The sequence below is a fragment of the Peromyscus leucopus genome, chromosome 15, assembly GCF_004664715.2.
Source record: "Peromyscus leucopus breed LL Stock chromosome 15, UCI_PerLeu_2.1, whole genome shotgun sequence".
Classification (NCBI taxonomy): domain Eukaryota; kingdom Metazoa; phylum Chordata; class Mammalia; order Rodentia; family Cricetidae; genus Peromyscus; species Peromyscus leucopus.
The window spans coordinates 26,669,546-26,693,528 of record NC_051076.1 but is presented as its reverse complement, the minus strand read 5'-3'; the positions used below and the strand labels follow the sequence as shown (position 1 = coordinate 26,693,528).

At 43.3% G+C, this 23,983-nt stretch overlaps 1 protein-coding gene across 1 annotated transcript in view; it reads left to right on the top strand.

The window, feature by feature from the left end:
- Nucleotides 1-4,019: 4,019 nt before the first annotated feature.
- Nucleotides 4,020-23,983, top strand: part of Slamf1 (signaling lymphocytic activation molecule family member 1) — a 33,439-nt gene continuing 13,475 nt past the window's right edge. Inside the window, exons 1-3 of the mRNA XM_028865640.2 lie at nucleotides 4,020-4,411; nucleotides 12,565-12,903; nucleotides 14,737-15,027. Of these exons, the coding sequence (XP_028721473.1) occupies nucleotides 4,336-4,411; nucleotides 12,565-12,903; nucleotides 14,737-15,027 (706 nt within the window). The 5' untranslated portion in view covers nucleotides 4,020-4,335. The remainder of the gene's footprint in view (nucleotides 4,412-12,564; nucleotides 12,904-14,736; nucleotides 15,028-23,983) is intronic.

Below are 23,983 nucleotides of genomic sequence, written 5' to 3'. Positions count from 1 at the left end.
AGGATTTCTATTGCTGTGAAGAGACACCATGACCATGGCAACCCTTATAAAGGAAAAACATTTAATTGGGGCTGGTTTATAGGTTAAGAAGTTTAGTCTATTATCATGGAAATAGTCCGTGGCAGAAAGCATGGTGGCATGCAGACAGACATGGTACCGGAGAAGGAGCTGAGAGTTCTTCCAGATTAGCCGGTAGCAGGAAGACAGAGTGAGCCACCGGGCCTTGAGCTTCTAAAACCTCAAAGCCACCCCCAGTGACACACTTCCTCCAACAAGGCCACATGTCCTAATCCCTTCAAATAATGTCACTCCCTATGAGTCTATGGGGGCCATTTCTACTACCACATCATCCAAGGCCTTATTAGCTTCCTGAAGCTGTTGTAAATTATCACAAGATCATAAGTTAAAAACAACAGAAATCCATCCCATCACAGTTATGGAGGACAAAAAAAAGTATGAAAATAAGGCATCAAGAAGAACAGGCTCCCCCCTTAAAAGTTCTCCAAGAGATCCTGCCTCGTCTCTCCCAGCTTCTGGTGTTCTTGTGTGTTCCTTGGGTGTAGTTGCATGAATCCAATATCTGCTATGTCTTGGTCTTGTATTTTTTTCTCTCTTCTGAAGATACTCTCATTAAATTTAGGGACCACTCTAATTGAGTTATTGGGATTTTATATTTACACTGAAAATCCCTATTCCAAGTAAGACCATATTCTTACTGATATTTCAAGGAAACAAGAATTTGACTTGGGACACTATTCATTTCACTTACATCTACACCATCTGTGACTCAGTGTACATTGATGGACTTTAAAGATTGCCCTGAATAATCAACCGCTTTGTACTAAAACCCTGAATTACCTTGATGCCTGTCTGAAGAGAGAATCATGGGGCTATAACAGGACTCCAGACCATAGTAGGCCCCCAGACTCCACGATGGAAGTACCATTCAGGCCATAAAACTCAGCGTGTAGACAGCACCACCTGCCAAAAAACTAAAACAAAAATCCACCACAGTCCTATTCTGGAAAAGTCACTAAATGTACTAACCTTGCTTTTTTTTTTTTTTTTTTGCTTCTGTAGATTCAATTCTGGCTAACTGTTCTAAGTATGTCAACCCAGAACATGGTTTTTGTGCTCAGAAGCTCACCGTGAGAAAGGCTCAGTGTTACCCTGGGATCCTGAACACATAGTATAGTCACCAACTGGCTAATAAAGACTTTCTATTGGCGTAAACCCATGTCTGAGCAGTCTTTTATTTTGGTGAATACCATACAACAGGGCATGAAGTAGAAATGTCTCAAGGTGAGACTATAGGAGGGTTAATTTCTAAAGTTATCATTGTACACATAGATTAATGTGTCTCTCAACCCTTGTCTTAGTCTATGTTCTATTGCTGTGAAAAGACACCATGACCTTGACAGCTCTCATGGGAAAGCATTTAATGGGGACTTGCTTACAGTTTTAGAGGTTTAGTTCATTATCAACATGGCAGGAAGCATGGCAATGTGCTGGCAGACATGATGATGGAGAAGGAGCTGAGAATTCAACATCTGGATTCACAGGCAGAAGGAAGAGAAAGCTACTGGGCCTGGCTTGGGCTTTTGAAACCTTAAAGCTCACCACCAGTGACATGCCTTCTCCAATAAGACCACACCTCCTAATCCCTCTAAAGTAGTGCCACCCCTTGATGACTAAGCATTTAAACTTAACAAGCCTATGGGACCATTCTTATTTAACCTCAACTATTGTCAGAGAAATCTTTATACACAGTGGATGACTAACACAGAGATCCCACAACTGGCCAAGGTCCAGAGGGTAAGAGTTTGTAAAATGCTCATCTGTAGATGGAACATCTATACTGCACTCCCTCTTCCTAAAAGTGGGGGTGGAGAGTGTTGCAGGATATTTGATCTCGCTGTGAACCCCGAGATAGTGTTATTTACTGGAAAAACCTGTTTCTAGTTGTGGTATGGCTCAGCCCCAGCATTCACCTTAATACAAGAGCTTTCTGCTTGAATATTGTAAACAGGATTCAATAAAGTCAAGCATAGGTCAAGAGGCGGGGCAGGCAACCAGCTGACAGGAAGTGAACATAGGATTATTAAGAAAAAAAACATAGAGAGTAAGGGGAGTCAGAAGGATGGAAAGAGAGATGCACAGGAAGTAGAAAGGAGGAACATTCAGTTTGAGGAGTCTGTTTTAAGATGGCAGGTAGAAGGAGGGAGGCTTCTGAGCCATAGGTTAAGGAGGAAGGTCAGCTGGGTACTTTCTCTGTCTTTCTGAGCTCTGACCCTCTCACTAAAAATTGAACAATTGAGATTTTGTTAAAAACAACTGGAAAGAGTGTACGAGCCAGAGGTGGTAGACAGCTGCAAGGAAACTGTCTTCAAGACGCAGCAGAGCAGCTGCACCTATATGAACTCATAGGGATTGTAATGTCATCTATAGAACCTGGACAAGCTCAAGGGAAACCAAATCTCAGCTTGGAGATGAGAGGAGGGGACAAAATCCCACCCCTGGCCATGGAAGTATTCATAGTTGTCAGCTTCTGGCAGAGTGAGGGACCCTTTTCTCTGAGAGTGTAGTCGCTGGTAAGGCAACTGTGCTCCAGGGAAGACCACACATCCAAGGGTATTAGGTCAGCCCAAAATGGTTTTGATGGGTTGAAAAAAAAAAAGGGCACAGAGTTGGGTGAATGTCCTTGGAAGACTTGGGGGACATCAATATGATAAAAAAAATTTAAATTTTTAGTGAGAGGAGGGTTCATTCTGGAAGGATGAAGTAAGCATTTGGAAGAAAGGGTAGGGACGGCAGAAGCACACTGGATGGAGCACACATTCCAGTAGCTTTGTAACTCAAAGATATGCATCATTTTTGAAAACTCCGATTTCATGGCCAGATGTGGTGATGCACACACCTTTAATCTCAGCCCTTGGGAAGCAGAACCAGGTGAGTTTGAGACCAGCCTGGTCTACATAGTAAGTACCAGGTCAGACAGAACTACATAGTGAGAGTCTATCTCAAGAAAAAAAAAATGGCAGGGGGAGAATGAAAGGAAGGAAAGAAGAAACTCTAATTTACATCATTTGCCAATTTCTGTGGTATCGACTCCAGATGTGGCAGATTTCTAGCTCCCACGGTGATGACACCAAGTGTAGAGCTGGGAACATGCCATACCTAAGTCACCTCTATGAAGGTGGATACTGGAGGAAGGAGGAAGGAGGAAGGCAAACAAGAGGACAAAGGACCAGTTTTCCTCCATCATCAGCTCTTTGCACCCTAAGGCCTTTGGGGAGACCAAGAGAAGAGCACCTGTGATTGCAGCAATGGATTCTAAAAGCATTAGCCTGGGGACCGGCAAGATGGCTCAGTGGATAAGGGTACTTGCTATACAGGCCTGGCAAATTCAGTTTAACAACTGGAGCCCGCATAATGGAAGGAGAGAAGTGATTCCAGAGGGTTCTTCTTTGACCTCCACATGCACAACTGTGGCAGACACACACACACACACACACACACACACACACACACACACACACACATCTGGCCTCATCTTTCAAAATCTCCTTGTGAGCCCTGATCATAGATAGCATTTTCTAGTGTTCTGTTCATACAGTAAGGTCTTTCCATAGCGAAAACTTAAACACAAGCCCTAAATTGAAGGCAGCACAGAACTAGTTTGATTCTGCCACACTGTGCCCGTCAGGGAAATGGGCTGTTGGTCAGTGGTCCATTCTTGCTCACCCCATCTGTCTGTGACTGTAGCTCTGGATCTGACTTACAGAGGTGTTCAATGAGATCATGGAACAGGTAAAATGTAGACATCCTATCATCTCCCTGAAGGTTAGTTACAGAACTTGAGCTCTGAATGATCTCGTTTGTAGGTGGTCTGTCCAAGGTCCGTGGTTTCTGAAGACCCAAGAAGAGTTACCAGACAGATCTACTCAGAGAACTTGTGACACCCATTTCCTGGAAACAGCTTAGAAAAAAAAGGGTTGGGGAGGGATCGCATTTCTGCCCCAAACCAGAGTTTAACAGAAGTGACTACACAGATCCTTTCCTGGCTCCCATGGGTCCAAACACCTGACTTAGGCTTCTCAAGAACTACGAAGTGATTAAAGCCTGATCAGATATGAGCAATCCTTGAGACTCAAGCAGAGAAAGAAAAAAAAAAAAACCCTGTTGAGACAGGAAGCTGGTTCAGGAACTCAGTGGTTCCTGGTGTGTAAACTTGACGGCAGAGGCAGCAGTATCTGATCAGAGCCTCTCCGGGGGACAACCGTGAGCGGCTGACCGGCTTCCAGCCAGGCACCGTGTCCCCTTCTCCGCTGGCTAATGGATCCCAACAGGTCCCTTTCCTTGGGCGTGCTTCTGTTTCTTTCTCTGACTTTGGAATTGAGCTACGGAACAGGTGAGTGTCCGTTTGTTTAAGGGTTTGAGTCCAGAGTTCAGAAGTTTGGAATCAGCAGAGCCTCGGAGATAGTGAAGAGATGGGTGGGCTGGGGCTGTGGTTCAGTTACCTCTTCCTTGAGGAGTGCCTCTGGGTTTCTACAGTGTCTTTCAAAGGGGAAGAAACTTATGTATTCCTTGAGGCTCGCGTTCCAGGGATTCGCCCCATCGACACTAGTTTCTAAGGAAACCAGAAGCCAAATCCACCTGCTACATCCACAATCAGCCTCTTGGTGTAAGGGACTCAGGCTGAAGTTCTGAGTGGTTGGTTTGGGGTGGGTACCCTCTGGCAAAAACCCAGGCTATGGAACAGAGCTCTAGGAGACTTGTCCTGCATCCCTGTTATTGAAAGTGACTTTCACACATACACCAGCAGACAAAAAAGAACATGGTCCAGTGTAGAGCAGAGATGGCAGAGGGAAACAGGTAGAAGTGAGAAACCTCAGACCTTTGGCCAACAACAGATGGTGGCTAAAGTGAGGTCACGCTTTCTTATAAGAGATGATTCCAAAGCAGTAAGAAGGGGAGAGGTTGGGAGTTTTGGAACCCAGGGCTGGTTATAGAATGTGGAAAATGCAAATCGAAAAACTTAAGGTCAAAGAAGCGGCTACAGTGGGACCCAACTGTGGCAAAATTAAAGGAGCCCGAATTCTCTCCCATCCCGCTGATTCTTCTTCTTTCCAAAGCAAGCTATTGCTTTCTGCTTAGTGGGTTAGAGGTATAGGGAAAGATATTTGAGAGCAACAGCGCTAAGTGGTGATACGGGGCTGACCATGGAAGTGGAATGGGCAACTCCACCTTAAGATTTGATTCGATTGTGGGAGACAGCCTGGCGTGGAGAAGGCTTAGAAGGGGGATGGGGAAATCCTGAGGGCTAGAGCGTTTTGGTCTTGGAGTTTCCATAACTGCAAATCCATTGTGGACTATTTTAAGAAAAGCCCTGGAGTGTGCCAGGGATGTGGGGATGCTGTAAATGGAATCTCTTGTTCAAGTCTCAGATGAGGAGACCCTTGCTTAGCCCCACTTTGAGAGCTTAGATCACCAAACCAAGCATCTTTGTAGGTAGAGCTTGGCCTTCCTCACTGAATCCTGTCTGACCCCCCACCATTGCTGGGCTCCTTGGTGGCTAAAAACTATGAGATGAATTCCTGTTTTTCTCCCTGGCTAGCCTTGCCTGGGGCAGCTCAGGTGTAGCTAGCAAATGTTCTGCTTAAGGGTGAGAGGTCATTTGTTAGCTAATGACAGCCCAGCCCCAGAACACTTACATGTCACCCCACTTGGCAACTATTCTTTCCTTGCATTCCTTCTTCTAATATTGGCTCAATTTTTGTCAGTGTTCTATTTTTAATTGTGTACTCTTTTGTGAAACCCCAATAAAACCCAAATAGAAGTGCTTTGCAAATGAGACAGATCAGTCGTGTCAGAGCGACTCAACAAAGAAGCTTGATTCTTGTAAAAATCAGCACCTTCCCATTTCAGCTCAATTTTCAGTTCCCAGTCAGAACTGTAAAAAGCAAAAAAAAGTCCACATGTCTTTACCAACTAAAACAAATTCTCCTAAATGACAGTTGATTTATGTATTTACCTTGAACATTACTTGCTTATTTTATACAACTTCTATATAACATCTTGACTTAAACCCAAGAGCCATAGTGAAGAGTTACTATCTTTGGGTAAATAACTGCAAGGTAAATTTTATGCCTTTTTCTTCTCTGTTTTACTGGGAGTCGTCTTTAATCTCTTGCCCTTAAAGAAGGCAGACATATTGTGCTTATGCCACAATGTTAATATTTATTAGACTCTCAGGAAGCTTCATATTCTTTACAATGGATACAACCTAGGCTGCTGTTTCTGCTGTGATTATTGTGTGTATTAATTTGTGCAACAATATCATTTTGTTCGTTTCTGATACTGCTCTCCCCGTCACCATTCCTGCCAGAACATTATGATCCTCATCTGTATAGACCATTAACTCCAGTTCACAAATATTTTCCTAACAAGTGCCTGAGGTTTCCATGAATGCTTGAGTTAGATGTAAAATGCCAAGTTCACGTTCTGAAGAATACACACCGAAGACCAAATATATTATCATATTACATCTAGAAATCAGTTGGTTCAGATCATTCAATGTGTCAATAATCTTTTAAATTAGGCTTTATTTGAAGAACAATTTTAGGGCCACATGTGAGTAGAGATTGCTCACATCCCCTTACCCTATATTTGCATAGCCTCATTATTAATATTGGTGCTACAAGGATATATGTGTTATGATGGATGACTCTCCAAAAATGAGGTGCTTTATTCTTCCATGTAGGTCCTTCCCACCTCCTCCATACATGTTGAGTAAGAGAGAAGAGACAAAGCCTGGGTTCTAGGCTTGAGCCAACCTAATGCAGCTATTGGCCCATTCTATGCCAATATATTGATCCAGATACTTCTTCAAAAAAAATTAACCTCATGATCTAAAGCCTCACCTTTCTTTATCTGCAGCATTGGAATAGAGTTCAAAGCATCAGGGATTTGATTATTTATACACTGCCTTTCAAAGATTCCATTCAGTACTCATCTACTGAGTGTATCTGACATGGCCAGGCAAGGTGTATGGGTAGGGAGCAAAATGAGAAATCATAGCCTCTGAAAAGCACCTGATATACTGTCTGGTGGGTGAAAGCCATTTAAAAATTGTTGTTGAATAAATAATAGTAGAAAATAATATATATTTGCTTTATACAAGACATTATGCTAAGTGTTTTATCATTTAATTATCACACCAACCCTATGACATTATTGTCACCATCATTAGTACTATTACAACTTTGTAAATGAGGAAAGATAAGTAGAGTAGATTAACAGTCTCTGTACACTCTAGACATGTCAGTGAATGAAACTGGATAAGCTTCTGTTTGAGAAATGGGAAGAATGAATCAGTGTATCTAGGTCCTATGAGGAAAACTATAGACTACAATATCTGTAATCAAAATATATATGTTGAGTTGAATTGGAACTAATTGAAGTATAGACTATTTCAAAAGGTGAGAAGAATTGATAAATTATAGGAGAATGTAGAAAGTACATACGGAGTGAAATTTAGAAAGTAGATAGAAACTTTATTTAGCATACAGGTTTTGTTTTAATCTTTTTGTTTAGTAGAGGAGAGGTGCAGTTGCATGTGTGCCTCTAAAACTTCAACAGAACAAAGGACATTAGAATGAAGATAGCTTCTTTCTATAACCCTTGCTGTAGACAACATTGCTAACTGTTGTTGTGTGTCTTTCAAATACATAGGTTGGATTCTGCTAGGGTTGGGAAAGAATATTTTAGATGGAGATACAAATACAGACCTAAAGTGATGTAAGTGGAATGGCAAAGGGTCTGTTGTAGCCAAAAACCAAGGGTTTGTGACTGAAGAACTTCTAAATACTCACCTGGAAAATGGGGACAAATACTGTCTCTCATCCCACGTAGGAATGCTACAGACATAAAATGGAATTCATTTTGATTGTGGAAAGAGAAGAACTTAGACTTATCTCATCATTCATTCATTCATTCTTTCATTCACTCAGCCCATTTCATTTCATTCATTTGCTTTGACAACAAGGATTTCCTGGGCTCCCATTGTGTCCCAGGTACCTGTTAGAATAACACAATGAGTAAAAGATACAATCCCTCTTCTTGAAAGCTTATAACTGTATGAGAATGACAAGTACTAAATGAGTTGAAACTGTGATGAGTGGTGTAATGGAGTGATGCAAAGTAAGATGGAAGCATGCAGCCGGAAAGCTAACTGGAGCCCTGAGGCCAGGAAGTCTTCCCTCATAAGAACAAGTCAAGGTGAAGACCTGAAGAGCAGAAGGAATTGGCCAAACAAAGGGTGGTCCAAGCTTTTAGGCTGAGAAATTCTGGGTGCAAACAGACTGAGCAACAAAGACCCAGCACTCTGAGCTCTGTGGAATAGGGATTTAACTGATATTTAGGTTAAAAATAAACCTTAGACAAGCTATTTTTCCTTCCTGAGTCTGCATTTACAACTAGAACTTTGAAGCCTGTGAAACCTGTCTCTTTTCTACAAAAAAAGAAAAGAAAGAAGGAAGGAAGGAAGGAAGGAAGGAAGGAAGGAAGAAAGAAAGAAAGAAAGAAAGAAAGAAAGAAAGAAAGAAAGAAGAGATTAACAAGATGCTAAAAGCATCTATAAAATATCAGAATAAAGCCAAAAATAAAGTTCTGACATAGAATCCCACCTTGTGAAAGGGTTAACTAAATCCTGCAAATTTGTTCACTTGCCTATATGAATCACTCCACCTTCAAAGTAGAGTTACCCGTGAAGGAAAGTGAGTCGGTGTGAAGAGCATAAATGTTTCCTCCCAGCCTCTTCTAGTAAACAGGGCTGGCTGAATCACAGGCTCGCTGGAAAACCCTCATCAGGCGGCAGGATGTTTCAGGAACAGAGAGTCTGCTTGAAGGGCTTTACAGCCCCACTTGTGTTTCCATCTGTGCTTGAGGTGGAGATGACTTCAAGCACCCCTCCAGACTCAGCGGTCATGGGAGCAATTACATCATCGTCCTCTGTGTGCTTGGGTGTTAGGGTCTCTCCTCCTGGTCAAGTTCTGGTTCCATTCCTTGTGCTTGGAAGCTGTGAAGTCTGTCTCCATCTGCCCCATTTCTATCCGTTCACCCTTTCTCCTCTTACCCACTATCATTGATTGATTTGTTTATTTGGCTGCTTCCTACTACGGCCTTACCCTACTCTGCTCTTCCTTCTACCAATTCTGTACTCTGAAAGTACAAAACAGCCTACCGGGTCATGTGGTAGGAAAGGTTGTATGGTAGGCATTTGGAGAGTGAGGTGTTAGCAGTCTTGGAGTGGGTAAATTTCCCCATTTCCCCCTTCTTCTCCATATCAAAATTAGTTTAAAATGTCAACAGTAGCAATTCGGTTTCGAAAATCTCATATCTCTTTCAGAAATGGCATTTAGAGAGGTGTTCCCCAAAATGTACATACATTCAAAGGTCCATGTACGGCTCTCAGTCTTCCTTCCTTCATTTACGTATATTTAGAACTCAAGAGGTCACTATCTTGGGTACATTTTTACAATTCAGGTGTGAAGCCATCAGAGGAACTGTGTTATCTGGAATTGTCAGGCATTCGTGAATGTGACTGGAAGAAAGTCCAATGTGCTTCCCAATGTACCCATGTAAAAATAGTACTAAACAACCACAGTAAAAATAAGAGTCTTCTTCCAACTGAGCAACAGGGTGAACAATCTGTCTTAAGAGGAAATATTAGCATTGCCCAAAAGACCAACTTCCTTGTCACCTACCCCACTTTCCTGTAACAACCATGCCTCAAACACACTCATCCTGACTTTAGCCCATGGAGACTGCATCTTCTTTCCCCGCCCCCCCCCCGACATTATTAGTATTTAATTAATTTGGACTGGGTCATTTAGTAGATAGTGTAGGAATTTGGGGGCACATTAATGTCAAGAATATTTTGGGCAGTTTACCTGATTTTCCAGTAGCTCAGCTTTACCACAATGGAGAAGGGGGTCTCTTCTAGACAGGCCCATCACAGAAGCAGGTGTTTTCATTTTACCCTTTTGAATCTCTTATCAGCTAGAACAATCTATGCTCATCGAGTCATGTGCTCCTACCATGAACATTAACTTAGGGTTAAATTCAGTTATAGACATGCTAGGCTAAGCTAAATAAAAGGTTTGCCAAGGTCTAATGGCTTTCAGCACTTGTCAACTGAACAGGTATTTATTTCAGAGTCTCTCTGTGCCAAACACTGTTGCAGGCTGTCAGACATAAGCAGTGGTGTAAGGTTCTCTCTCTGGAAAAGTCTGTCTTCAAGTGGGGCAGACAGCAATAGAATGAATAAATGTGCACTGCGCCACCTGCCAGCCACAGCAAGAGCAATGGGCAGAGGGACTGTCCTAGATACTCTGTCAGAGGAGGGAGTTCTCTGAGCAGGTGCCTAAAATAAAGTGAGGAACTGGGCAGTTAAGGATATAAGGGAAGAGATTCCCAGAGAGGAACAGCACATGCAAAGGCCCAGAGGCAGGAGAGTTCTTGATGAGGCTAAGGAACAGGAAGCCACCTGACCGTAGTTCTGTGATAGTCCAAGAGTGGGCGGGGAGTGGATTCGGAGCAAAGCCAGGTTTTCAGGGAGCAGAGTCAGGGACTGTGAACGTTGTGAGTGCTTGAAAGCTCTGGAAGACTAAAAGTGATAGGAGAAGAAAAAACAATGAATTAGACATGGTTTTAAAGGATCTCTCTGTCCATGGTACAAATGCCGGGAGATTAGTTGGAGACGGTGGTAGCAGGGGTGTGGGTGGTAGGAAGGAATGGCATAGAAAGTGCTTCTACGTCAGACCCTCATGGAAATTAGAGCCAGCAGGATTTCCTGTCAACCAAATGTGGAGTGTGAGAAAGGACAGACTCAAGGATGCTCCCATGTTGTGGCCTGAGGAACTGGACAAGTGGTCATGTTGGAACAGAAAGTTCTTTGTTAAAGTCAGAAGCCATGTAAACCTCCAAGTGCTCCTCTACGGAGACAGTAGAGGATTAGGCAGTGAAAGGATTAGCTGTAATACATAACCGTAAATACTGCAGAGATGTGTCAAACTGTTCAGCTAAATGAGAAATTGAATAGGTGTAAATAAGGAAGAGAAGGAAGTCTGAGCCTAGGCATAATCTGATATTTAGATATCTGAAAAAAAAAAACAGAAGTTTCCCCCAAGGAAACTAAGAACGATAAAAAGAAAAAAAATAGCAAGTCATGGAAGTGTAGTATCTTAGGGACCAAATGCAGACAGTGTTTGAAGGAGAGATGATGAACTATGTCAAGTGTGTCTGAGAAACATTCAAGGCAATAATGGAGAATTGATTGACTTGGCTCTGTATAACAGACTGATCTTAGCAAGTGTGATCCAATGAGAATTTGGGAAGAATACTTGGATGGGCACAGGGGAATTGTGTCAAGAAGTAAAAGCAGAAAACATAAACAGACATGCAAGAAGCTTCCGAAAAGAAAATGAAAATGGCCAAGTGGCAGAGGATTGACCTGAGATCAGAGGAGAGGGTTTTTGTTTTTTGTTTTTGTTTTTGTTGTTGTTGTTTGTTTGTTTGTTTTTTAGATGAGGACAATTAAGTGCTTGTATGTATATGTTAGTGAAAGAAATCCAGAAGGCAGCTGATAATGCAGGGGGTTGGATTACAGAGGCAAAACCTGAAAGCATGTGATTGTTTCTTGAGGGGAAAGGCTAGCCTTGGATAAGAAACATGGGTCATTCCTCCAGGTAGATAGATCCATTGGGATTTCCATAGATTGAAATTTGCTTTTTATTTCTTCTATGGTTTTTTCAGTGAAACAAAAAGGGCGGCCACCCCTGAGAGAGGAGGCAGAAAGGCAGGCTGTGGGTTTGAGCAAAGCAGAGGTATTAAATAGTCAGCACTAGAATCCCTCATAGTGGTTTGAAAGGCTTTTGGGTTTTCGTGGTTTTTTTTTAACCCTCTCCCCACACTCCTCCTTTGTTCTTGTTGGTTCAGCTTTTTTTTTAAAGAGAAATAAAATAATCTCTTGCCCTCACCGTTATTAATTATTTCATATTTTTGGAGAACTAAGATTCCAGTTTAGATACGAAGCACACCACCTCCCTAATTTTCACAGTCCTCAGACCCGTCTCTGTTTCTTATCACCTGGCTTGGTGCTTCTGGAACCATGGTCCCCTGGGCTCCTTTTCACTGTTATCCACTCTTCACCGTGCATACTGAGTGCTGGCAAGAACCTTGGTAGAAAAATTATAGACTGAGGTTCTAGTTCGGGCTCTGCCACTTACTAATGTGACTTTAAGGAAGTCATTTACCTTACTTCTGCCTTGTGCGCCTTCACCGTTAAGTCTGAGTTGACAGGACCCTGGTGTAAGTAATTCTAGGATTTCCACTGGATGCTTTGAAATACTGAAGTTATGGTTAGGGTCCTGGTGGTAGTCCTTGTAAACCAACGCCTGGTAATTTGAGATAGTTCAACTGGAGAGGCTAGCCTCTGTCCTCTACACAATGTATTCTCCAGGTCTTTCATCATAATGAATTATCATCCCTTCCTTCCCACAGGTGGAGACGTGATGAACTGCCAGGTGATTAACAGGCAGCTAGGAAGTGACACTTGGATGCCCTTGACAAATGAACAGATCAATAAAAGCGTTAACAAAAGCATCCGCATCCTTGTCACGAAGGGAACGTCTTTAGGAAGCAAAACCAACAAGAAAATAGTGTCTTTTCATCTGGCTAAAGGAGGCTATCCAGATCACCTGGAGGATGGTTACCAGTTTCAACCAGAAAACCTGAGCCTGAGGATCCTGGGAAACAGGATGGAGAGTGAAGGATGGTACTTTGTGAATTTGGAGGAGAATGTGGCAGTTCAGCAATTCTGCATGCAGCTGAAGCTTTATGGTAAAAATGGCAGTTTTCACACTTCACAGAGGGGGCCTCGAAGACTTAGGCCTTTCTCAGAAGTAGGGTGTCTGGAATTGAAAGCAACTTGAAAGATCTGGTCCAACGAGTATTTAAGCATTTTGACACGCTGATACTATTTATTTGTTTGTTTGTTTGTTTGTTTATATTTATCTTCCAAACTGCACATTGGTGGAGGCTGATTTGATTCCTGTTTTGAAAGGAAGAGAGCCCACTATGTGGGGGCTGAAGAGCTGGCTTTCACCTCTAACAGGCTTAGTTTGCATATCAATTTTTAAAAGAGCGGGGTTTTTTTGTTGTTGTTGTTTTGTTTTTTCCTATCAAGCCCTAAAGTACAAAATTTGAGTACAACTGAACAAACCTAACTTCTCTTTCGTCACCAGGGACCCCGACTCCAGGGGCGAGCGGTTTTGCACGTGCCTACCCGTATTTGTGTAGGCTGTTTGCTGAAGCAGGGGTTCTGAGTGAAAGAGCTGACATTCCACCCACAGCCACTCACTCACCAAGCCCAGAGCCCTGGGGGAGGCTTCCACCTACGTGCTGAAAGAAACACCTCCTTTTCTTCTCATTTGAACCAGGATCTGGTGATGTAGCTGTTTAGTGGTGGGACTGTAGAAGCTGCATCGACCTGAGCCCAGCGCTTTCCTGGGCCCCTTTAACCTCGGCTTCTGTCCTTGAGACACCTGGGGTTCCTGTCCCTTAGGCCCAGAGGCTCATCTGCTTTCCAAGACTCCCTGGCCGCGGTGCTGGCTTCACAGTCAGCATTTCATTGAAACCTTCAGTTCCCTAGGAGAGAAACAGAAACGTCTCGACTCTCTGCTGCCCCAGAGATTCCCTTCTGCAAACAGAGAATGCAGAATTCCCATAGTCCTCTGCTGAGTGTGCATGGAGGCTGTACATCGTGTGTGTGTGTGTGTGTGTGTGTGTGTGTGTGTGTGTGTGTGTGTGTTTAATAACATACGTATGTCATCTAATTGTCCCTTGGTTCTTACAAGTTTATTGACTTTGCCACACCTTATATACTCAGTTGGGTACTTTGGGAAGTGTGGTCTCTGTAACCATGACTTCCTTTGCTGAGAGAAAGGGGCAGGTTGATTTCAGCATCTGACTAAGGTACTTAACTCAGCTTGGCCACTTAGAAGTCTTCTCATCCACAAAATGGGAATGAGTATTTTTTTAGTCATAATTATTGACAGAATTAAAGGAGATGGATATGAAATGCCATCAATGTGCTGGTCCTATAGTAGCTGTAATAAGCATGATCTCCTTTTTATACCTTGCCTATCTCACGACTTTAGAATTGTATGGATCGATAGGGCCTGTGGCTATGATTGAAAACCTACCACTGCCTTAGACCCACAAAGCCCTTGCTACACACACACACACACACACACACACACACACACACTCACACAGAAAGAAGCACGATGAAATCCTACCACTGAAAACTCATGTTTCTAGCTCTAGGAGATTGTACTTTAAACCAATCAAAACCTATCTTATTCCTGATAGAATACAGCAGAACAGTCTATATGGTAAACATCAGGAGAGACTCATCGGACCCTAATGGTATTAGCAGAAAGGAACTAAAAACCAAACGCCTCTCTGTTCTATCTCAAGAGGGTCCTGGAAAGAGCAGAGAGGGGTGAGGGATGATGTGAACAACAGTTTTCCACAAGAGACAACTCATACTTAAGACTTCTCAGTGAGGGGAAAAGGCCATTTGTCCAGACTTTGTTTTGATGAGTAAACCAGTCAATAGTTCCGGGAGTTTTGTTTCAGTGATGGCTCCCTTGCTCCTCCTCCTGACAGAGCAGGTCTCCACCCCAGAAATTAAAGTGCTAAACAAAACCCAGGAGAATGAGAATGGGACCTGCAGCTTGATATTAGCCTGCACAGTGAACAAAGGGGACCATGTGGCCTACAGCTGGAGCGATGAGGCAGGCACCCATCTGCTGAGCCGAGCCAACCATTCCCACCTCCTGTACATCACTCTCAGCAACCAGCATCACGACAGCATCTACAACTGCACCGCCAGCAACCCTGTCAGCAGTCGCTCTCGAACCTTCAACGTCCAGCAGGAGTGCAGGCTAGAGTCCTCAGGTGAGTACTCATGGCAGCTAGGGCACCTCATCAATGGCAAATCCAATACTCACGGCTTCCATAGCCAGCCCTTGTCAATGGTACCTGTTTTCTTTATATTGTCGAAGCCTCCAGGTGCATTCAACAAAGGTGCTTTCAGGTTGGCCCCAGTGGCGTTATACTACATTTGGTTTGCAGTTGAAGAATGGGAAAGGGAAAAAACAAACAAATAAACAAACAAAGCAGAATCAGAACTCAGGCCTTCAAGGGAAAACCCTTCTCCATGCTGTCTGCCCTAGATCCATCCTACAATGATGTCTGGGAAAGGAAATGCAGGGTGCAGGTCCTAAGTTCCAAATCCATGCTCTATTATGGTGAGACAGTTCTATGCGATCAGTAAGTACTTATGCTGCCAGAGAAGGGAGAAGATATGATGTGTGATCTCTGCACCTAGGCAATGCATTGTAAATATAAGACATGAGACTTAGTTACACAGGCTGTAAGGGAAGGGCTTATGTTGTGAATGGATTGTGAGTCTTCTAGCCAGTTAGAGGACCGGAGGAATCAGAGTGAGAGGTAAGCTAAGCCCTGGAGTGTGAAGCCGGGGAATGGTAATGAAGTGGTAGCACTCTTTATCAGCAAGGCACTTTTAACTGTATCATCTCTTTGGTTCACCATAAATTTTCCAGATGGGTGCTATTACCAGCTTCATTGTACATATGAGGAACTTGATGTTCACAGAATTTAAGTATCTTCCTCAAGTTTCTTCAATTTTAAATAGTGAAGTTAATGCCTAAACCTAAATATTTTGAGTAGGTCTTCTCTTTTCCTAGGTAGAAGGCATGCTTGTTCTGTTGGAAGAGAGTGCTGATTAAGTAAGTCCATCTAGTCAAGAAACAGAATAGATCACTGCCCTCTTGTGCCAGACTGTGTCTCTGTCACAGGAAGGTTTAGGGAGAGCCCTGAAAGGCATTACTTACTCCCTGACATTCTCTTAGCTGGGGAAGGGAGCAAGAGTCATTCCAAGGAGACTCCCACTCACACAGACTTGGTGTCTGTTGACACACCGGATGGGCAGGGACAAAGGAAAGGGGACTGTATATACGTTATACCTTCAGCATAGCACTTCCTGTAGCAGAGACTCCCCACCCCCAGAGGATTCTCAGATAGGAAATACCTCTGCTGTACCCCAGCATATTCCTTTGAGTTCTTTTTTATGAACCAAATGCAGTCATGTCATAGAAAGAGTCAACCGTCTCTACTTTCTAAATGTGGCCCACAAACCATGTGTAGGCTGTTCTCTATGTCTCTCCCTGCCCGCCGTCATTCAGGGCATCCTGGAAAAAAACAAGAAAACAGTGCTGTATAGTAGGAAGCTTCCAGAAGGGGGTCTCAGGGAGCTCTTTCTAATTAGTGGAGTAAAAAGCCCAGCTTTCTCTGAGACTTTGTTCTTCATCTATAACGGACAGCTTTGATTGTTCACTATGTACCGGCTACATGGCACATCATTGCCCTCACAGCAATCAAATGATGAAGGCAGTGTTAACATCTTCACACTATGGATGAAGTGAGGAAAAAAACCCTATGAAATGTTTAAGATCAAACACAGAGCCAGTGAGAGAACTGAGCTGTCTGGCGCTGAAATCTTCATAGGTATTAATGGAAGAGTGAATCCACTTAAAATGCCTTAAAAATCACAATGAAAAACTGGCTGTTTTTCCTTGGAGATGGGGGAGAAATACTCATTGTGCCAGCCCAGCTCTCTTTGCTTGTAAAAACCTGTTTAGGGACAGGGCAGCCAATTTTTACCTTGACCTATCTCAAAAATAGGATGTGGGGATGGGAACTCCTTTCATGCTTCAAGATAGCTTGGCAAGCATCTAACTACTGCATAATAAAATCTTGGTTAGCCATAAAGCTTACACCTACGAGCATTTGGCTCAGGACATTCTAAGTGAACACTGAAGATGATTTTACCTATTTAAGCCATCCTGAGGATGAAGTATGACTAGTGTGACTAAGTATGAAGCAGGCTTCTGTGAGATATGGAGGGACATGAAGTGGCAAAACATGGTTCCCTGAGTAGACCGCCAATTACTACTACCAAGACCTTGTTCAATTAGTAAAGCTATTAGACATGAGGTAGTCACTCTCTTCCCTTGGGCCTCTGTTTGACCATCTTCAAAACAAAGGGTAATTACTGCTGCTTCTTCCAGAGGTGACATTTATGATTCAGTTCATGAGTGTGTCAACAAGAACTGTTAATAAGAGCTGCTAGGGAATCTTAGTTTGCTGGAGGTATTGATGGCATTAACTGGATGCTTTAAGCTATTGGAAATTATTGTCTCAATATTCTGAAGTCTAGAAGTTTAAGATCAAGGTGTTGTCAGCTGTGATTTCTCCCAGACCTCTCTTTGACTTGCAGATGGCCTTTCTCCTCTGTCTGTGCATGCCAGGTGCCTCTCTCCCTTCCCTCTTTTGATACGGACACCACTCAAGTTAGATGAGGGCCATACTTGTGACCTCGTTTGAACTTAATTACCTTCATAACAACTTGTTCCCACATATCATCGGGTGAGGCTTAGAGCTTCAATGTATGAGTTGGTGGGTGTAGTAATTAAACCATAGCACCCTACTTTTAACTTGATTCTCTTTGTTAAGCTCCCATATCCAATGGAAGTTACATCCTAAGGACTTCCAAATATAGATTTTAAGAGAACACAGTTTTACTCACAGTTCAAATAAAAGTTCCTCCACCTCCAAAGATGGAGGAGGTTATCGCCAAATCCAAGCCAGACACAGGCATTTTGCAACATGACCTTTCTTCTACACAGGGCTGTAGAGGAAATTACCTAAATTACTGAAAACCCACTTTCATTGGTCTATCACAGTGGTTCTCAACTTTCCTAATGTTGTGACCCTTTAATACAGTTCCTCATGTTGTGGTGCCCTCGACCATAAAATTGTTTTTGTTGCTACTTCATAACTGTAGTTTTGCTACTGTTATAAATTGTACTGTAAATATCTGTGTTTTCCAATGGTCTTAGGTGACCCCTGTGAATGGGGTCACAGGTTGAGAACCTGTGGTCTATCACTTTGTGTTTGCAAATGGAAGTTTCTAATTTTTAAAGTGCTGTGTTTGCTTTGACAAAACATCTATTGAGGTTTTACCATGTTCCAGCATCACGCAAGGTACTGAGCATACAAAGATGGAAAGAGAGAGATGCAATCTTTATCCTTAAGAAGATAACTCTGTAAATAGACAATTATCCTCAATCACATGGTATGTGTGAGAGGTTATTAAACCAAAATATGTGCAAAGTAGTAAAGAGAGGGAATAAAGAGCATTGGCTCGTCAAACATGCAGATTTGAGGAAAGAGCAGAAGTTACTCAAACTCACTTACAACAGACATCCTAAGCAGAGGGAAAAGCAAGAATGTGCCGCATTCTACACCATCTTGCAGGTAATAGGATGATAGGAACTGACAGTTTTAGATGGGAAAGGGCTCCTCCATTGTCTTTGCATTTCAAAGGGCAAGTGCAGTGGTGTAGAGAATAGACTAGGGTCAGCAGGAGGCAGAAGGGAAAGACACTAGGTATAGGAGGACATTATGACAGTAATCCGTCCAATGTGCTGAGCCTAGGTCAAAGCAGCACTGTTAGTGCAAAGGCTTCTCACACAGTGTGCACCGAGGGAAACCTCAGCTCTGGAATGAAACTCTGTGGTAGGCTGAGGGTTCATCAGATGTTGCCATCAGTAAGTCGGAAGAGTTACTTTGAAGACATTTTTCCACTTTGATTAATGAAAATACGTGCATGGACACATTTGTTCCTTGAAAAGAAGTTTCAGTGACATTTGTCTAGGCTCTCAGTCATATAATCATCCATGTTCCAATTGCCATTTAAGAATTTCATACACCTTCAATGTCCATCATAATGAAGTCTCTTATGGCAAGGCCTAAATTCTTGGGCCGTATAACATCCTTTATCTAGGTCATGTGAAGCACATTAATGTGGTTTGACAGTAGATCCTGTGTGGGACTTGCTGCTGTCCTTAATCACTGTGTTTCGAAAGTATTATGTCTGTGCGAGGATGATTGATTCAAAATCTTAAAAATTCAGCAAAAGGGAATGCCCCCTGGAAGCCCACACTGAAAGGAAAAACTTTCTCAAGAAATTAGTAAAGTGCTGGCTCAGTGGAACAAAGGGCTGACACTTGAGATCCAGAGTGTCTCCCCCCCTGGTCTAGCAAAGCCTCATGTTCATAGTCACCTAGATGTTCCATGTCCATGGTCCTCTCCATTGTCATCCTCATCTCGAAAACCTGACAGCCAGAGTGAAAGAACAGAGCTTAGACACTTCTCATTGGCCAAACATGTTACAAAGAGAGCTACCAGTTATCAGCAGCTGGGGAGCTGTGTCCAGAGCCAGCTTGTAGTGCCAAGAAAGAACGGGAGGATAGATTACTAGTTCCCTCTGCAACACTATCTGGGTGGAACAGGCTGGTGTGAGGGGTGTTCCAGAAGGTGTGGGTTCCATAAAAACTTTTTCTTGGAGGCTCCCAGATGTTAAGTTAGTATCCTCTCCCCAGCCCCAGTTCTCACTGGAAACTACCACTCAAAAGGCATCTCTTGAAGATTGCCGACTTCTTCAAGGAGCCCTGCTCCATGCCAGTAACCTTGCTGACAAAACCACATGAAAGGCAGGAAAGAGATCCGGTACCCTCAGACCGTTATGTGAGCATCTCAGAGGCTCCTGGAGGAACTGCAGTTATTTCTTGGGTTCTGTTTTGTTTTCTTTTTAATCTTCTTTAAATAACACGGTTTGAGGACGTGGAGGGAGAGAAGCTTTTGTGTCGCTGTGACGACAGATTTTTCAGAGGCAAAAAGGCAAAGAAGATGGCCAGCGTTTTCCTTGGAGGTGTGGCTCTGTGCAGGGTTTCTTACCGCTAATAGTTTTCGTACAGTTAACTCACAGCTAATAGTGGAGGGCTTTGGGGTGGAGACTCATGCCAAGCACTGGCTCCTCTAAATGGTACAGGTGTTTTCAGTCCATCCACTTAGCTGCCTCTAAGGGGTTTCTGCAGGGGGAAACACATCATAACTCTGGTTCAAAGAAAGAGAGAGAGACAGAGACAGAGAGAAAGAAAGAAAGAGAGAAAGAAAGAAAGAAAGAAAGAAGGAAGGAAGGAAGGAAGGAAGGAAGGAAGGAAAGAAAGAAAGGGAAAGGAAAAAGAAAGAGGAAAAAAGTTGAGGTAATGTTGCTTTGTGAAAGAAGGGCTTGTGTAGCCAAGAACAAGTTTTATCTGGTTTCTGAGAACCACCATCCTGAGAGGCCTCACTACACGAATGAGCAAAAGGAGAGAGAGTGGGATCTTCCGGTTTGGAAATAGGAGCCCAAGTGGTATGTTTCAGGCAAACACTCTTTCCAGCTTCATGTTATCACAAAGCTATATCAAGTAGGTCATTGGTACTTCTTTTGACTCCTGTCTCAGGGAGTTCAGAAAGTGACCCAGCATGCTTTCTGAGACCTTCATATATTTAGCACTCTGATAATTTTCAACAAAAGTATACATGCCAGCTCTCTAAGATCCATTCATATTCAATAATTTAAACTCCTCAAATGTATATGGAGTGACTTCATGCCCTAGATCTGATGGGATGGGGGGGGGTGCTTAGAAAAAGAATAGGCAAAGAGGACTACCTTTAGAGATTGTCAGCCTAAGCAGGACTTCTGTAATTTACTAGATGAAAAACAAAACATCATTTTAAAGAGACTACTACTAAAATTTCTCTTTGGGGGATATTAAGTACTTAAAACATGCTTTAATAGCAATGCTAGAAGACAGACAATGAGTCCCCTCCCCAAGGAACATTGATGTAGCTGGGATGCTCTGAGGAAGGGGAAGATACTGTTCATGCAGAAACAGAGCAGCTGAGGGAACCGGCACAGGCCTCTAATCCTAGCACTGGGGAAGCTGAGACAGGAGGACCACAAGGCTACACAGCACGTTCTAGGCCAGCCTAGCCTCTCAACAAAACAAAACAAGCAAACCAAATAAAAAAGAGGAAAAGAGAAAGGCCTGAGCTTATCAGGTGATGGGTGGAAGCTCTCCATTTCACAGGACAGTCTGCTCCTTGAGTCCCTTCAGATCCTCCACAGAAGACTGGAACACATAGATTCTTGGTGTAGAGTTCTTCCATCTTGCCTTTGCTTGATGTAGAAACTGAGGGAGGGATCAGTCCTCCCATGAGAACAGCACAGAGAAGGACCAGTAGAGCAATAGGAACAAGGCTTTGGAGGACCACCAGGAAAACATTTCCAGAAACTGGAAACTGTGCACAACCTGATCCCCACAAGCTAGATAAGCAGCATTGTGTCCATATTTGTCTGAACTCCTCAGGGCTTCAAGTCCTTGATAGTTTCTATATAAATATCATGATTAGCAAAGAGCACCAAGCGGGTGAGCATTAAGTAGAGGCACCTTGGGGCCTGCTACTCAGGTGGGAAAACCAAGCCATAACCAAATGATAGGATGGGGCTCAGTACCTCTGGGCTTCAATGAGGAGAACACTTTTGGACTTGAGAGCAGATTCATTTCCTTTAAGAACTTACTAAAGATGTGTGTGCCAACTACATTCATTGATCATGTGATGGATTCTAGGCATCGCTCTGAACACTTTATTTACATTATTGGGCTGGTTCTTCGGAACAACCCTGTGAACTAAATACTTCCATGCTCCTGTTATTGATGATGAAACAGGCCCTTGGAGGGGATGAAGGACTCCCTGAGACACACAGTTATTAATTAGCACACATGGAGTTGAATCATCTGTCTGGTTTCTGATACCATCAGTTAAAGTGGTTTTGCACCACAGAGGCAGTGGTGGGGAAACACAGGTCCTACCCTATGTCACGTAGACGACACGTGACGCTTGAGGAGAGGACAGAGTGGGGCTGAAATGCTCAGGAAAGGTGACACTGAGGAAGGAAGAGCGGTCTGAGCATAGGGCCTGGGCAGGTGTGGTGGACCGCTGAAGCCTCGTCAGGAAGGGCGGTGTATGTGGAAGGAAGATGGCACAGAGACAGGCTGGCCTTAGCTCTCCCAGGCACCAGCATCTGTAGCCACTTTCCTCGTGGGACTCCCATCTCCAGGGGCTGTCACAAGCCTCAAAACCTACAGTTCTCACCTTCCCAGCTGTGCCACTGACATCTTCTGGAGCGCTTTACATACTTGTTTCCCCAGTGTGAAATGAGTGGGTTGGGCAAACGAAGCATTCTGTACAGTTTCTTTAAGTTTTTTTTAAGCCAATAGTTTTATTTTTTTTAAATTCACCGATATACATATTTTAAAAGGCAAAGAGAAAAATTAGAATTGATAAAAATATCTTTCAGGATGATGGCCAGATTCCCTCTCCTAGCTGGCAGAAGCTGGTCATTTATGTCACGAGATACAGGCAGCAGGCTGATTTCACCCTGCTGAGATCCTGGGAAGACACAGGCCTGGTGTTACCACACTGGGGGCCTCAGTCATGTGCCTGTAGTTGTTGACTTGCGTGAGTCGGTGGGCAGCAAGGCTGCCGGCAGAAGGCCCGGGGAGGTGAGAAAGGTGAATTTGGCTGGCAAGTCCCCAGGAAAGTCTGCCATCCATTATTCTCCAGTCTCAAGGCATCACCTTGGTTTTTGGTCTCTTTGTAAATCTCGTATGACATTTAGAAGAAACATTATCTTTGGAAATGATATAAATGGTTGAGGTGTTTGGTCTTAAGTCAGCTTTTGTTATAGACTTCCTCAAGATACATATGCTAGAAGAAGAAAGAGGAACTCTCTCAAAATAGGAAGTGCTACTATCACGATTTGCTGGACCAGTACCATGGTTCGTGAAAGAAGCTTGGACTGCTGCCCCTGCTTTTCTCCTTGGACTGGGGAGTTTTCTCTGTGTGTCCCTAGTACTGACAGCAAAACATCTGAGCCAATTAGACTTCCGGTCAGACATACATGCACACATACATACATACATACATACATACATACATACATACATACACATACATACACAGAGGGTTCTCAGCCATCATGTACCATTCAGGGTGTCATGCAGAGTGAGCAGCTCATAGCTGCCTTCACACTCTATGTGTTATACAAAGCCAACTCTCTGCTTGCCCATGTTTCTTCATTCACTCATTTATTCATTTTTAAGGCAGGATCTCACTCCGCAGCCTGGGCTGCCCTTGAACTTCCAGCCCTTCTATTTCAGCCTTCTGAGTGGTGGGACGAGAGGCCTGAACCACCACACCTAGGTCCTCTCCTTTTTGGCTCAAGGCTGTTGAAGTTGGTATTTGGCAGAGTTAAAAGAGAGTTTACTTGAGGAAGAGAGTCTGTCATTGCTATGAGATTCCTTGTGATTAGCTGTATGGAGAATCTAGGAAGAAAAGAATTCTTTCAAGACCAGAAAGAAACTACTGAGTAGCTGAGGGGCTGGAGACTTTTATCAGTTCCGTGGGATATCTGTCTATATTCTCGTGAGTTCTATAAACATTGTGTCTGCAATCACTCTGTTCCTTCCTAACCCACTTAGTTCTTCCTTTGAACTTCTGATGTATCCCTCAAAGGTTCAACAACCAGGACGTTTGTTTATTTGTATGTATTTATACTTCTGGGTAGGATGTTTTTAAACCCGCTTTTCTTTCACAGTCACTTTTATAAAGTGTCCCTACGCGTTTGTGTTAATACCTGTTACTGCATTTGTTTCTTTGGTAACACTAGAACTTGGTGTCACTACTTAGAAACCTGGTGCATCAAATGGGACCTCACTGCTCACTCCAAGTCCAGGAGTCTCTCTGACTCCAAGGCAGCTTATCTTTAGTGGTCAGCCATGCTTCCTCTCCTATTCCTGGCTCTAGTTCCTCATATTCTTCATGCCGTTTCCTTGCTTATAAAATGGAAATAATAAAAGTACCCACGCCTTAGCATTGT